This window comes from Neoarius graeffei, chromosome 9 (genome assembly GCF_027579695.1).
Source record: "Neoarius graeffei isolate fNeoGra1 chromosome 9, fNeoGra1.pri, whole genome shotgun sequence".
NCBI lineage: Eukaryota > Metazoa > Chordata > Actinopteri > Siluriformes > Ariidae > Neoarius > Neoarius graeffei.
In genome coordinates this window covers 13,913,935-13,930,924 of record NC_083577.1, presented here as the reverse complement: position 1 = coordinate 13,930,924, position 16,990 = coordinate 13,913,935, and the positions used below count along the sequence as shown (strand labels likewise).

General features: G+C 42.4%; 1 protein-coding gene across 3 annotated transcripts in view; it reads right to left on the bottom strand.

Annotated features, from left to right (window-relative positions):
* The window catches only part of rpe (ribulose-5-phosphate-3-epimerase), a 164,008-nt gene extending 147,948 nt beyond the window's left edge, over positions 1-16,060 (bottom strand). Inside the window, exon 1 of one of the 3 annotated variants that reach the window (XM_060929035.1) lies at positions 15,798-16,060. In XM_060929035.1, the coding sequence (XP_060785018.1) occupies positions 15,798-15,919 (122 nt within the window). In that variant the 5' untranslated portion in view covers positions 15,920-16,060. The remainder of the gene's footprint in view (positions 1-15,797) is intronic. The other 2 variants (XM_060929034.1, XM_060929036.1) reach the window with 2 other exon arrangements.
* Between the last annotated feature and the right edge of the window lie 930 nt (positions 16,061-16,990).

Sequence of the window (16,990 nt, the reverse complement as noted above, 5' to 3'; positions counted from 1 at the left end):
CCTTCTCCTCAGGCACAAGATGGAGCTCAGCTGCCTTTGACTCAAAAAGGTAATCAAGGTACGGTTTGGGACTGATGTATCCATCAATTGGCTCTTTGAGTACATCAATATTTGCCAGTGGATTCAGCACCCTGTTACTCACAGAATTTAATCAGGCTAACCAAGCAGTCAAGAAGTTTAAGAGAATCTACCTGCTCTCCCTCAAAAGCCTTGATGGCCAACTGTACCTCACCCAGCACTGACTTCAAAAAAGTCAGATACAAGATGTTTTGAGGATCATTGTACATGGAGTATAAAACCTCAGCCATGTAGCAGTGTTCACTGGACTTGGTGACTGCGAAATGCAGTTTAAGCACCTCCCACTGGTCCAAAATGCATGAAACCACTGGTTCAATGGAGAGCCAACGTGTAGCACACACCTTGGTTATTTGTAAGGGTTTCTCCCCACAGTTGATGGTCTCATATAGTGCTTTGTAGGCCTCCGTGCACTTTGGAGACACTGAAAACCAGTTATAAGTCTCCCGTACCAAGTACTCCACACTACGGGGGATGGCGTCATTGGAAGCATGGCTCACAGTAAGCTGCAGAGAGTGACATACACAGCGAATAAGAACCAGATTTTTAAGGCCATACTCCTCCTTCAGCACTTTATGAACCTCATTGTTAGTCCCTGTCATAACAGAGGCATTGTCAGTCCCTATCCCCAGGAGTTTCTCTTTTTTAAGACAACACTTCTCCAGGAAAGTCACAACAGCTCGGGCTATAGATCTGGCATCTCCTCCCTCCAACTAAACTAGCCCCAGAAATGTTGAGACAATTGTGTGTTTGGTGTCACTGAAGTACCTTATCACAACCCCCAAGTACTTAGAAACACTTACATCCGTGGACTCATCGAGGAGAAGGCTGAAACACTGGTCACCCACATCTGCAACCAACTTTTTTAGAAAGTATGGTGCTAGAACACCATTAATCATTTCTGTGCACTTTGTCCTGTGCATTTTGAAATGAGTAGCAGCAGTGGAGTCTGAGAAAGCAGCTTTGCATGCTTCCCCAATGTGATCACATGCCAGCAGGGAACAGTGTTCAGCAATAGCTAATGCCATGGTGGATTCAGCCTTTTTTGCAGTGTCAATTTTTTTTTTTACACATTAATGGCAGCTTGCTTTGGGTGGAACTGTTATAAGGCTTTGCCTTTTGAGTATGTTTTTGACTTGCCATGTGTTTATGTCACAAAGTTTGGCATAGAAATCAGTCTTACAATACAGGCAGTATGCCCATGTATCGTCCCCAATAAACTGTTTCAACCAGCCTTTGAATTCAGGGTTTGATTCCCACTCCTTTCTGTATTTCTGAGTGTACAGTTTAGACTGAGACATGATGAGCTAGCTAGATGTTTAGCTTATGTCAGAGGTGCACACACAGTGGATGAGGTGAGTAACTGACTGAGGCTGTGGGAGTAAAATGCAGTGATTTATTTTAGTGTGACAGTGAAGAAACATTTACATCCCACTCTCTAAGCCAGGGCGGGAATAGCAGCGGCTTTGCACATGATGCGCGATTCATTAGAAGTCTGGAGTGGAGAGGAGTGCCCCCACCATTCCTCTCCACTCTGACTGCAGCTGGGACTGCTGTGTGAGGCCGCTGTGACACTGACTGCCTGTGAGTGCTGTGGGACAGCGGAGGGGCTCACGGCAGCACCTGCTGCTCATTGAGGACAGTACCTGCAGAAATATACGTGCTTTCACGTCAGAGTCTCCAAACCACCAGAAAAGTCTCCAATAACACCAGTAAAAGTCGCTAGATTTGTCGCTAGTCGCTTTTGACAAAAAAAAGTCGCTAAGAGGATTTGTAAAATCACCAGATTTAGTGAGAAAGTCGCCAAGTTGGCAACACTGGATGAGCACATACTTGTGACCAATAAAAATCGACCACACGCAATGACCAAATGAGCGCCAAGCTTTTGACCAATCGTAATGCGCCTTAATCGGCCTGGTGTGGTGGTGTAATTATCTCTGCGTGAACTGAATAATGGCGCAGTCTAAACTGATGAAGGGGGGCATTTATTTTATTTTTCTTCTTCTTCTTCTTCTTCTTATTATTATTATAATTATAATAATAATAATAATATGGTCTTCAAGCACTGAAGATGATTTAAGGGCCGAAACAGCACTGGGGAGGCACACTCAGAGCCCCGACCATCCCCGAACACATTGGACAGCGTCAGGAATACAGGGGTCGGTTTAAATAAATAAATAAAAATAACCCCACGCCAACGTGAAAGTGCTGTCAGCCAGTGTTCTATCAAACTGTGCTACCTATTGAGATGTGCTCCCCTGCGTCTTTGCACATGCACAGACCTCTTTTTTTTTTTTTAAGCTCCATTTCTACGCCCATCATTTCATGCTACCTTGCAATGTTATTGGTCATATTTAAGAAGGAAAATAGTCCTAAAAAGGTTTACTAACTTTAAGCAGAAACTGAATATATTGTTAGTAACTAAATTGCAATTTTTACAGTTTGCTGAAGACGTTCTTAAGACAGGAAACAGCAGAACACAAACATCTGCAAAAATAGCTGCAGAGGCTCAAATGCAAGTAGTTTGTGCACTGTTTGGGCGTAAAGGTTAGTAGCATCAGACATAAAAGCAGAAGAAACATTTCCTTCAAACGTCTATCAAAATACACTACCTTTAAAATTTATGCTTCAGAATATGAAAATAGAGTATCAAAACACGCTTCCCATGATCTGACCATGCCCTTGGAGTGACTGGGGGTGTAAAATAGAATGTGCATCTACTGGGAGCATTATTTGATGGAGAATATTGGTATATCAAAATGTGCTACTTTAAAAATGTCAATCAACGCATACAAGCCAACCTCTGACAGTACATGTGACCTTGTTTGTAATGTAAATAAATATGTAACGTAACTTTTTGCGAGTTATATCTTTAGGAGATATTAAAAACAATAAATCATAGCAACAATCACCGGGAGCAGTTTTTGACAAAGTAGCATAAATCAATGGACTCTGCTGTCAATTGGCGCTACGGTAGCATTTTTTAAATAGGGCAGCACAAGTTGGCAGAACACCGGCAAGTTACGTTTCGGGGCTATAGCCCCCGGGTATTTTCGCCCTAAAAAAAAAAAAAAAAAAAAGATAGAAAACAACTGACTTGGATGTTGTCTGAATTCTGAATGTTATAAGGCCAAATTAAAAAAAAAAAGAAAAAAAAAAAAGTGCGTTTCCGGTAACACGACCGATCGAGAATTTCCACGTCGAAATTGCCAACCATAAAGTTATTACAAATTTCCCTCGATATTTTAGAGTAAGCGGCGTTGTCATAATTCTTTGTTTCAACGCATTCAAGTTGTGAAAGAAATGATAAAAAGTAAGATGTTTCGCCACTTCTATCAGGCCCCATGCATAAACATAGGCGCACCCATCTCGCGCAGAACATCATAACTCGAACTCTCGCGATATTCACGCCGATCGCGCGAGTCGTCTGATAAACTAATATCATGGCGGCCACTGACAGTGGCAGTTCACAAACTTAATGCATTGTGTATTACCGTTGGCAGATGTTCACACCCATCATCAGGTCTGAGAAAACTAGCATCGATCGATTTATCAAAAACTTTTATTCAATTATTTAACGCTTTCCACGGACCAATTGACAACATTACACCTAACGTCCGAGTGAAGGCTTCAGCACAGTGTCAATGTGAATCCAGCACACCCGATCGTGATTTTTACGATATCGATTATCTCAATATGACAGTATTTGATATATTAAGTGTTTTTCCTGATATCCGATCGATACAGTTTCGGTGTGTAGAACTTGAATCAGTGCCAACCCCTGAGTGTGTCAAGACACAAGAAAACGCATTCGATGTCATGATGCAGGCAGCACGTTCAGAAAAGGGAAAAACGAAAGAATTTCAGAAAAAGCTTCAAAGGTAGGTAGACCCATACACCATCCATTTAGTGCACTTATTCTATAAATTCTGAAATTTTACCAGTATTAAAAGTTTCATCATATTACGGCCTTTAATATGTGTTAGATGAAGAACATTTTATTAATTCTCATATATCTATATATAGCGGTTTTAGATTTCTTTTTTATTTCAATGTTTGTCATTATTTTCATGTGTTTCAACGGTTTTTAGTATGTGTATATATGGACTTGTATTAAGAATGTGTCACTTATATTTTGATAGGTTGTCCAATGGTACTCTCTACACTAGGAAAGAGGAGTTATTTAGTGACACTGTATCTGAATTCAAATGAGAAAATACACCTAAGATTACCCAAAGACACAGATGGCTCCTATGTTGTACAGGTAAAAAAAAAAAAGTCTGCATGTTTGAAGTGCTTTTTAAAATGTAAATAAACAGTAATTTAATAGTCAATGTTAAAGTCATTTAGATATACATCTTTGATATGATGTATTTTATCAAATACACCCATACCCATTACTATCTAGAAATGTGTACATTCATTTCATCTGGAATGTTAACAACGGGGGGGGTTCAACAGGCCTTGTCATGGAGCTAGCCGCCTGTAACATTATACATTTTTATGAGGTACATCTGTCTTAGCTTTTGTTAACAATTAAGACTGTTTGAGGTCATGGGGTCATTAATACTGAAGTGTTAAAATATTTATATACCGGTAGTGTACAAACTGGCACTTCACAAAAAATATCTGCCTTTAATTTAACCAAAGACCAAATGTTAAACTCCTCTTTTGCAATTTATGATTCATTTTACTTCAATTTGATGTTTTATAATTGGTTGAATACATCTGGCTGCTGTCAGACAAAACACTATTGTTTAATACATTCTTTAGTTGGGGCCATAGTGCAGTAAATAAGCTAATTTTTCATGACTCTTTATGTATGAAATTCGTTAACTTAGTGACTAGTCACAATTTTTCAAGGTGTTTTTTGATTCGTTTAAAGATTTAAAACACTTATTTTATTATGATGTGTGGTATAAAGGATTCTGTACCAAAATACGATTTTGTAAGATGTTTACTTGTGTTAATTTTTTTGAACAAAAAAAAAAAAAAAATTTCCTACCGACCGACCCTATTTTATACGGAAGCGTATTAGGGCCACTTGGAGAAAATATTTTTTTCTAAATTCCGAGATTAAAAGTCGGAAATTTCAAGAAAAAACTCGAAATTCCGAGATTAAAAGTCGAAATATTCGAGAAAAAAAGTCGAAATTTTCGAGATTAAAAGTCGAAATTATGACAAAGAACGCATGCTCTAAGGCAGCTGGGCCATAGAAGGTTCACGCTGCACGCTGCATGCTGCACGCTACACGCTGCACGCTACATGCTACACGCTGCATGCTACACGCTGCACGCTGCACGCTGCACGCTGCATGCTGCACGCTGCACGCTGCACGCTGCACGCGTGTAAAGAAAAGTGGACAAACGTAGCATGACTTGCTCTGGGCCATAGAACGGCGTTCACGTTGCACGCTGCACACTTCACGTGTGAAGCGAGAAATGAACATGCACACTTTTTTCTAGGCGTGAAGATGGAAATTCCAGTCAATGCATGCAGTCACCGCCGCGCCAGCCAATCAGAACGGGTCTAGGGAGATAACTCTATGCTTTCAGGGGAAAACTTCAGAAAAAATATAATTGAATGGTATAACTGAAAAATAGTTCTTCATCGGGATTGTCAAGCAGATTATAGAATGTTCGGTGAAATTCACCACGGGTTTCTCTCAGAAGGAAGTGTTCTCGGCTCCAAATTCTGTTCCTTTTTCTCTTCCTCTGTCTCAGTAAAAGCAGAATGAGGCAATCGTCGTCATCCGAAGAGTCCATATTGTTGGTTACTCGGTCAAAGTAGAACAGACGCAACACGTGAACATCCAAGCATGAAGTTTAATGGCCCAGGGTCCGGTTCTTCACGTGAACGTGCAGCGTGTAGCATGCAGCGTGCAGCGTGAACCTTCTATGGCCCAGCTGCCTAACTGCTGCCATGGCAACGAATGGCCACCGGAAAGGGAAGTCGTGGAAAGTGGCTGCCAACCGGCCTGGCCCTGAACAATGGAACTTAGCGACGTTGACTCTGAATGCAAGACACAAGGGATGCAGTTGAAAGGTAAGATTATCATTCTGTTCTGTTTGATGTTACATTGCATTGCGGATATGGTTAAGGGTACGCAATATCAATTAGGATCAGAAGTGACACTTACTACCATGCAGGCTGCATGCTACAACCACAAGGCGTACTGCTAGTTTAGAAACCTGGACATGACACTACCCTTAGTAGCCGATCATGTCCGAGTGCTAAACGTTTGTGCGTACAGTGAAACGACACACTTGGTGTCCGTATAATGACTGCAGAAACCCGGTTCATCTAGCTAGTGTTCCTAATATTATGCTAACGCCACTACAGTAGGCCTGAGCCTCGTCTGTAGAGCAGAAGGGTTTCCAAGTCACCTCTAATATTTCAGTCTAGAGACATCAAACATATAATTTGCCTCGGCAGGCTAGATGAATAATTCCACTTGTACCTACCTGAAGTGTCATGAGTCCAGGAGTTAAATTCCTATTAAACGTTTTCTGGTGAGATTAGCCCACTGAATTGTTTTCGTTTTGGATTAATTGGCTATGAAAGTAGTTTAATCAAGGAAGATAACGTTAGCCTAAATTTGGGCTCAGCATGGGATGACTTGATGTTATCAGGGAAGCCTGTGGGGATAAGATGGAACAGGCATATCTGTCCATACAATGTGATAGTAAAATATTGTGATTTCTACAGAAAGTATCATACGTGAACGTTCTGTTATGACTTTTGTCAGTTTAACGCACTGATTTTCATATTTTCCTGTATGAAGTAGTGTTATCACACATGAAAATTAAATACATGATGTCAGAAGCACTTTGCAAATATTATCTGGTGCTACTCAAATTCTTCAGTGTTATAATTTAATGCACTTGATCTGAGAATTTGTTACACATGGCATTACACAATAGTGCCTCGGCCTAAAAAACCGTCCCATCCCTAGCCCAGGGCCCCTACTACTGGGTCCTGGATAATGAATCCCACTTTGCCTCCCACTTCAACACCCCTGCTCCTGGTTTGTTTGTATTGTGCCCACCCCCTCTCCCACCCAAATGAAACCATTTCAACCCCTCCATCTTAAATAATCAGGATACTGTTACTGAAACTGTAATACAGAATGTATATACTGAATATTATGTCTGATCTCTAGGAAGAAGTTGATGGGGTTGTATCGACTTGGAATGACCACAGAGTCCATCAAGTCCACAACTCTCGTTCACCTCATGGAGTCCCTCCATATTACATGCAGTCCCTCAGCTGTACGGAGGCAGAGACTATTTGCAGAATGTGGACCTGGAGAAAGTTGAAGTCTGCCTTGAAGAGTGTATGTTCAAAAACTTTCCATGTGATGAGGATGTGTTTCACATTTGTGTGGACCTAATGTCCGAGTATAATCTGTCATTAACAAATGTGTTTGAAACAGTTAACCTGTATCTCACACTCAGACAGCTGATAAACAATGATCTTGGTGTAAATCATTAATTTTATTGGACGCGGTCTTGTCACCTGTTGTAAGATGAGATAGTACTGTATTCAAGCATCCCGTAACATCCACAAGATACACATGATGTCAATGTTGCCATGGTCGTGGACACCTCAACAGGCACAGGCCATTTCAGAGATGTCTTTTTGTTTTTTCCTTTGCCCATTTTATTCACAATTTGAAATATTGCAGTTTAACTGATTGTCAATTAAAAAAAAATTTTTTTACTTGTAATACCTGCTTTAAAAGCTGTAGCTTCTTATTTTCACATCAAATGTATTAGCAGTCAAGTTATTGTTCTACCATTCAACATTTGCAAATATGAATAAAAATGCAAAATCCTAACAAGTTTTAACTGAATTGTTTATTCAGATATTTAAAAGATCACACTACAAAGAATGCAAAACTATAATTTCATTGGAACTGTAATGCCACCTTAAAATCTTTACAGAAGGAAGCCTTCAAAAGTAAGATTTTTTTTTTTGTAAACAGCAACTGTATGGAGTAAAACAGTGGTTGCCATGAGAAATGTAAACAAGTAGTCATACATTGGTAATTCCGACTAAAATCCATGACATCTCATCTGAAATTATTTATAAAGATAACTGGAATTTTCTGCTGATAATAACTCTTCCCAGGCACACAAAACAACAGTAGGCCTAATCCATTATTAGAAGGCATTTTGTTGTCCTTAAAGCACACAACAGGTATTCACAATTCCCTGCAGCATACCACTTAAAGTTCATGCCACTTAAAGTGTGTAAAGTAAACTCAAAATACAAAAAAAAGTGGCCAACAAGGCGGTGACACTAACATCTAGTGAATGCTGCTGAAAGTCAGTTAACTCACAGTCAAAATCATCAAGCTTCCCGTCTGCATTTCTTCCACCTGGAAAAAACAACTGCACAGCTTTATCAATCAAGTCTGATTTTTTACTTTCCTTCTGAACACTCATTTTTCTGGTTCCACCTCCTTTTTTGGTTTGTACCTGCACAAATTCCCCTTTCCTAAAATGCAACCATGCCAATTCAATTTTTCTCTCATTCTTCTGAGCATTTCTTGCTGTGGTTTGACACTCACTCTCAGACACACGATCAGCTTTTTTCCCTGCAATCTTTGCTTTAAGCCGCTCAAAGACCTTTGACTTGTGACTTCTGGGTTCTTTTTCCTTCCGTCTGCAGTATCCAAAAACAGCCAGTCGGTCACCATAGGAAGGCAGATATTCCCTTAGCTGGTCATCTGTCATTAGGTTTATGATGCTGGAATCAATCTACAATAAATATATACATTATGAATTCTCAGATCAAGTGCATTAAATTATAACACTGAATAATTTGAGTAGCACCAGATAATATTTGCAAAGTGCTTCTGACATCATGTATTTAATTTTCATGTGTGATAACACTACTTCATACAGGAAAATATGAAAATCAGTGCGTTAAACTGACAAAAGTCATAACAGAACTTTCACGTATGATACTTTCTGTAGAAATCACAATATTTTACTATCACATTGTATGGACAGATATGCCTGTTCCATTTTATCCCCACAGGCTTCCCTGATAACATCAAAAGTCATCCCATGCTGAGCCCAAATTTAGGCTAACGTTATCTTCCTTGATTAAACTACTTTCATAGCCAATTAATCCAAAACGAAAACAATTCAGTGGGCTAATCTCACCAGAAAACGTTTAATAGGAATTTAACTCCTGGACTCATGACACTTCAGGTAGGTACAAGTGGAATTATTCATCTAGCCTGCCGAGGCAAATTATATGTTTGATGTCTCTAGACTGAAATATTAGAGGTGACTTGGAAACCCTTCTGCTCTACAGACGAGGCTCAGGCCTACTGTAGTGGCGTTAGCATAATATTAGGAACACTAGCTAGATGAACCGGGTTTCTGCAGTCATTATACGGACACCAAGTGTGTCGTTTCACTGTACGCACAAACGTTTAGCACTCGGACATGATCGGCTACTAAGGGTAGTGTCATGTCCAGGTTTCTAAACTAGCAGTACGCCTTGTGGTTGTAGCATGCAGCCTGCATGGTAGTAAGTGTCACTTCTGATCCTAATTGATATTGCGTACCCTTAACCATATCCGCAATGCAATGTAACATCAAACAGAACAGAATGATAATCTTACCTTTCAACTGCATCCCTTGTGTCTTGCATTCAGAGTCAACGTCGCCAAGTTCCATTGTTCAGGGCCAGGCCGGTTGGCAGCCACTTTCCACGACTTCCCTTTCCGGTGGCCATTCGTTGCCATGGCAGCAGTTAGAGCATGCGTTCTTTGTATGTCATAATTTCGACTTTTTTTCTCGAAGATTTCGACTTTTTTTCTCGAAGATTCCGACTTTTTTTCTCGAAGATTCCGACTTTTTTTCTCGAAGATTCCGACTTTTTTTCTCGGAATTTCCGAGTTTTTTCTTGAAATTTCCGACTTTTAATCTCGGAATTTAGAAAAAAATATTCTCCAAGTGGCCCTAATACGCTTCCGTAATTTTAGTATTTCATGTTACCTGAAAACTCTCTTTTTTTGGCCTAATTATAATAATGTAGCTTAAAATTGGTGTCTCTGCGATCCTAAAGGATGCAAGTGAGAAATGATACATTTTTATTAGACTGATGATTAATTTTACCAGTGATATTAAGTCAACTGACACATGCCTTGGTTTCCTGAGACATTATGGGTGTTGATGATAATAATAATAATAATAATAATAATAATAATAATGCCTCCTGTGGGTTCACCACCCACAGAGGTAGCAGTAGGGGATTGGTGCAGTGTGGATTGGGTGGCAGTCGAAGGCAGGGGCCTCGACGACCTGATCCCCGGACACAGCGGCTGGCTGTTGGGACATGGAATGTCACTTCGCTGGGGGGGAAAAAAAGAGCCTGAGCTTGTGCGGGAGGTTGAGAGGTACCGGCTAGAGATAGTCGGGCTCACCTCCACGCACAGCTTGGGCTCTGGAACCCAGCTCCTCGAGAGGGGCTGGACTTTCCACTTCTCTGGAGTCGCCCGTGGTGAGCAGCGGCGGGCTGGTGTGGGCTTGCTTATAGCTCCCCAGCTCAGCCGCCATGTGTTGGAGTTTACCCCAGTGAACGAGAGGGTCGCCTCTCTGCGCCTTCGGATTGGGGAGAGGGCTCTTGCTGTTGTTTGTGCCTACGGGCCAAATAGCAGTATAGAGTATCCGGCCTTCTTGGAGTCCCTGGGAGAGGTACTGAGGGGTGCTCAGACTGGGGACTCCATTGTGCTACTGGGGGACTTCAATGCTCACGTGGGCGACGACAGTGACACCTGGAGGGGCGTGGTTGGGAGGAACAGCCTCCCCGATCTGAACCCGAGTGGTGTTTTGTTATTGGACTTCTGTGCTAGTCACGGTTTGTCCATAACGAACACCATGTTCGAGCATAGGGGTGTCCATAAGTGCACGTGGCACCAGGACACCTTAGGTGGAAGGTCAATGATCGACTTTGTAGTCGTTTCATCTGATCTCCGGCCCTATGTCTTGGACACTCGGGTGAAGAGAGGGGCTGAGCTGTCAACTGATCACCACCTGGTGGTGAGTTGGATCCGCTGGCGGAGGAGGAAGCTGGACAGACCTGGCAGGCCCAAACGTATGGTGAGGGTCTGCTGGGAACGTCTGGCCGAGCACTCTGTTGGGGAGGTCTTTAACTCCCACCTCCGGGAGAGCTTTTCCCAGCTTCCGAGGGAGGCGGGGGACATTGAGTCTGAGTGGACCATGTTCTCTACCTCCATTGTGGACGCAGCTGTTCGGAGCTGTGGCCGCAAGGTCTCCGGTGCCTGTCGTGGCGGCAATCCCCGAACCTGGTGGTGGACACCGGAAGTAAGAGATGCCGTCAAGCTGAAGAAGGAGTCCTATCGGGCCATGTTGACCTCCGGGACTCCTGAGGCAGCTGACGAGTATCGGCAGGCCAGGCATGCTGCAGCTCGGGCAGTTGTGGAGGCAAAAACTCGGAACTGGGAGGAGTTCAGGGAGGCCATGGAGAAGGACTATCGGTCGGCCTCGAAGAAATTCTGGCAAACCGTCTGGCGCCTCAGGAGGGGGAAGCAGTACTCTGCCAACACTGTTTACAGTGCGGGTGGGGAGCTGTTGACCTCGACTGGGGACATTGTCGGGCGGTGGAAGGAATACTTTGAGGATTTCCTCAATCCCACCGTCATGTCTTCCACCGAGGAGACTGAGGCTGATGACTCAGAGGTGGACTCATCCATTACCCAAGCCGAAGTCACCGAGGTGGTTTGCAAGCTCCTCGGTGGCAAGGCACCGGGGGTGGATGAGATCCGCCCTGAGTATCTCAAGTCTCTGGATGTTGTGGGGCTGTCTTGGTTGACGCCTCTGCAACATCGCGTGGCGGTCGGGGACAGTGCCTCTGGAGTGGCAGACTGGGGTGGTGGTCCCTCTTTTTAAGAAAGGGGACCGGAGAGTGTGCTCCAATTATAGGGGAATCACACTTCTCAGCCTCCCAGGGAAGGTTTACTCCAGGGTACTGGAGAGGAGAATTCGACCAATAGTCGAACCTCGGATCCAGGAGGAACAATGCAGTTTTCGTCCTGGTCGCGGAACACTGAACCAGCTCTATACCCTTCATAGGGTGCTCGAGGGTTCATGGGAGTTTGCCCAACCAGTCCACATGTGCTTTGTGAATCTGGAGAAGGCATTCAACTGTGTCCCCCGTGGTATTCTGTGGGGGGTGCTTCGGGAGTATGGGGTTCGGGGCTCTTTGCTAAGGGCTGTCCGGTCCCTGTACGAACGGAGCAGGAGTCTGGTTCACATTGCCGGCAGTAAGTCAGACCTGTTCCCAGTGCATGTTGGACTCCGGCAGGGCTGCCCTTTGTCACCGGTTCTGTTCATAATTTTTATGGACAGAAATTTTAGGTGCAGCCAGGGGCCGGAAGGAATCCTGTTTGGGAACCACAGGATTTCATCTCTGCTTTTTGCGGATGATGTTGTCCTGTTGGCTTCTTCAAACCAGGACCTTCAGCATGCACTGGGGCGGTTTGCAGTCAAGTGTGAAGTGGCTGGGATGAGAATCAGCACCTCCAAGTCCGAGGCCATGGTTCTCGACCGGAAAAGGGTGGCTTGCCCTCTCCAGGTTGGTGGAGAAGTCCTGCCTCAAGTGGAGGAGTTCAAGTATCTCAGGATCTTGTTCACGAGTGAGGGAAGGATGGAGCGTGAGATCGACAGGCGGATCGGTGCAGCCTCCGCAGTGATGCGGTCGCTTTACTGGTCCGTCATGGTGAAGAAGGAGCTGAGCCAAAAGGCGAAGCTCTCAATTTACCGGTCGATCTACGTTCCGACTCTCACCTATGGTCATGAGCTTTGGGCAATGACCGAAAGAACAAGATCCCCAAGATACAAGCGGCCGAAATGAGTTTCCTTCACAGGGTGGCTGGGCGCTCCCTTAGAGATAGGGTGAGAAGCACAGTCACTCGGGAGGAGCTTGGAGTAGAGCCGCTGCTCCTCCACATCGAGAGGAATCAGCGGAGGTGGCTCGGGCATCTTTTTCGGATGCCTCCTGGACGCCTCCCTGGGGAGGTGTTCCAGGCATGTCCCCCCGGGAGGAGGCCCCGGGGAAGACCCAGGACACACTGGAGGGACTATGTCTCTCGGCTGGCCTGGGAACGCCTCGGTGTTCTTCCCGAGGAGCTGGCCGAGGTGTCTGGGGAAAGGGAAGTTTGGGCTTCCATGCTTAGATTGCTGCCTCCGCGACCCGGTCCCAGATAAGCGGAAGAAGACGAGACGAGACGATAAAATAATGAGACAGAAACTGAAGTGAATGGCAAATTTAAAAAGAGCAGTGAAAAAAAAAAAATCAGTAATAAAGAGGTCATAATCTTTGTGTGGGTGATAATATTACCTTGTAAAGTTAGATGTAACCTCCCCAACCTATCGATGCCAAGCTCCCTTAAAAATACAAGCCTCAGGAAAAGTGGACTTAGCCCCCAGTCTGTTCAATAGCTCAAATAGAAACCGCCCTGGTCTAACTAACGCATGATGAAAACCACAGTGTCGTTCTGTGTTCAGTTCGTAAATCAACGGGAAAATCGAATTCCTTCAGTGTTGTTTGTTCCAAGATTCTTCTCGACTCTGTTCAATTATAAATCAAGTCGTTGTTGAAGTAACGGGTAAAGGGAGTCTCTTGAATAATTCCATGATAAAATAACCTGAAATAAGCTCAAACTAAAGAGGGTTATTTTAGTTTGCTGGTGCACAGGGTGCCCAAAATCAAGTCTCTCTTATTAGAGGCTGGAGTGGAGCCCAAATTTATATATATGTAATTGAGAGGCCTATCTGTACAAATATTTGAATTATACCAGTTTGGTGGTATAAACCAGTCCACTTTGATAAGTCAGTAACTAAGAAAAAATACAGACTATGAAAAAGTGAAGAATATTTGACCATTTTTCAAGGGAAAAAAGTGGAGAATATTTTTCAGAGAACAGTTTGCATTTTTAAAAGAAGCACCAGAAGAAAGATGAAGAAAATGAAAGTCCTTATAAAGGAGTTCTTGTGTTCAGTATAGGTTTCCTTTTCATTTAATAATTTGTTAAACATTTATGTAAAATGTTTGGCCTTCATGCTTATTTATATTGCCATTAAGTTACCCCACATCAGTGGTTTGGCTTATACAGAATATCCCCGTCTGATATTGTAATGGTGCATTTCCTAGAGCATTCATGAAATGTGGAAATAAGAGAGTCAGGTTAGGAGTAACAGTCTTCTGACTGAAATGTTTATGAACCAGCTCATGTGTAACTGTTAAGATTGGATTAGTAAAGAATTTTTTTGCTTGAAGATTTTTGTTCTCCAAGTTTTTCGTATCACGCTTGTTACAAGTAACCTGCTCTGTAAGCGGTCAAGGGAAATGGAAGAGCTGGTACAAAGAAGAAGAAAGAAGTAAATATTAGTCAAGCTGTATTCTTGCTTTTTTTGGTGCAATTTTTTGGTGGTTTCAATAAAATATGCTCACATTTTAAGCTGTTTGAAGTCAATTTTTATTCCTGCACATGTAGTGCAAGTGTACACATGAACCCTAAGCAAACACCAGCCTACCAATCATATATCAGGCTTTTAGTTTGTGGGAGAAAACTGTAAAAAATTTAAGTGCTTGACCCTTGTGTTTTATTTTAGTTTTATCTCACAAATTTATCAGAAACCCACCTAAAATTATTGAAATATTAATTAGCATATCGGCCAATAAAACAAACCAAAAGTGGTGACCCATGCACTGCCACAGCTCTGCTGACATATTATTGCACCAAACAAACACTAGGCCTATGTCCCTGGAAAGGGGTGAGGGAAATTCAGTTGATTTCAATCTCCAACTTCACCGCTAGATGTCACTAAGGTGCTACATCGTGCACCATTAATTCTTGTTAATATATTTTGATTTATTGATGCCACAAATGATAGATAGATAGATAGATATAGATCTTTATTGATCCCTTTGGGAGGGTTTCCTCAGGGAAATTAAAATGAATGAACCCAATTCATTAAAATGAATGAATGAACCCAACCAAAATCAACCACCCACCCACTGAGGACAAAAGTAAACTAAACCAACAAAAATGCATCGAACACTCCCAAATATGCGGTCCCATATTACCAAGCATGTCAATTTTTTTTTCCACTCAGGTGATTAATGCCATTTTTTCTTTTACAAGGATACAATCAACATGTTGGTGCCATTGGTGGCAGGAAAGATTTTAAGTTGCAAATTTTATTGTCCCAATATATCTAAAATTACCCTCCTTACATATAACATGGACGAATATTTTTCTTTGTACCTTTACTGTACAGTATAAAAATTAAAAATCAGCTTACATTTAAACACTCATCTCGCTAATAATTTTATTAAATTATTTTTTAAAATAAAATATGTCTGAACTGTTTTCACGTTCATCCATTTTAAATAATTTTTTTACAAAACCGGAAGTCTTACAAAAAAGCGTTTTTTTTTTTAACAGATGAGCCAAAGAGAAGTTCATCTGCAGCTTTACAGACGCTGATCAAATTAAATTCCTGCTTAGTCTTTTTGATATAGCGAAACCTGCAGACTGCAATTAATAACATGACTTTAAATTCAACTTTTAACTTCCTCGCGTTACAGATGGTGCAAGCTTAACTCATAAGGCTACTCCGCAGGTTAAGAAAAAAAAACACCGTTAATAAAAATGACAAACTATTACAACTCACCCGTCCATAACGTCCAGGTGTAAATAATCAGCGCCACATTCCATCATCCGCTCGCACTCCCTCCCCAACTGGGAAAGATCGCTACTTAAAATCGAGGGCCCGATTTTAGCTGTATACGCCATCTCTCACACGCTGCACTGCTCGATTTGCGCATGCGCAGTGTAAAGAGAAACGGGTTCTTTACCGTGTTCGAAATTACTCACTACTCACTGTATAGTTCTCTGTATAGAATTCCCTATATAGTGATTAGGAAGTAGTGAATGAGTGAGTGATTTCGGACACAACCTTACTCTCAGCCTTGTGGGACGCCTCCGAATATTCATACTGCCTGCCCACCACGGAGCTCCATATAAAATCTGGAGAGCTCATTGCCCCTTCGCCGCTGAGGAGACGAGTGAAGCCATCCTGCCGCCATCTTACCACTCGCATCGCGTGTATTTGGCTTATGCGTTAAACCAGTGGTCACCAAACTTTTTTCTCTGGGGGCCACATTGTCGTTCCTGACTGTGATGGGTCAGCTATATAACATATATGACCACCAGCAGGCCTCATTGTGTAGTAGAGATTACTAGCCTGGCACAGCCATCCCCACTACTATATCCACACTACTATATCAACACTTGATTCCTAGCACATATTTGTTTATCTTTACTAGTGGTTTGCAAAAGTAGTAATCGAGTCTTCACACTTTGTTTTAATTTGAAATACCACAGATATTCCATTTATTTATTTTCTAATAAAAAATAACATCAAAGCTGTCAAGGTAAGAAACATCTGCCTATTTGAGGTGATTGACACTGGCAAAGGTGAGTGGAAAATTATAAATTGTAGGTAGGCCTGTTGATAATATTAATAATTGTGTGCAGCACTTAATAAAGGTCAAATAAATAGGCCAAGAAAATAAATACATTTAAAAAACAGTGAAATTATAATCTCATCTCATTATCTCTAGCCGCTTTATCCTGTTCTACAGGCAAGCTGGAGCCTATCCCAGCTAGCTACGGGCGAAAGGCGGGGTACACCCTGGACAAGTCGCCAGGTCATCACAGGGCTGACACATAAACACAGACAACCATTCACACTCACATTCACACCTACGGTCAATTTAGAGTCACCAGTTAACCTAACCTGCATGTCTTTGGGGGAAACCGGAGCACCCGGAGGAAACCCACGCAGACACGGGGAGAACATGC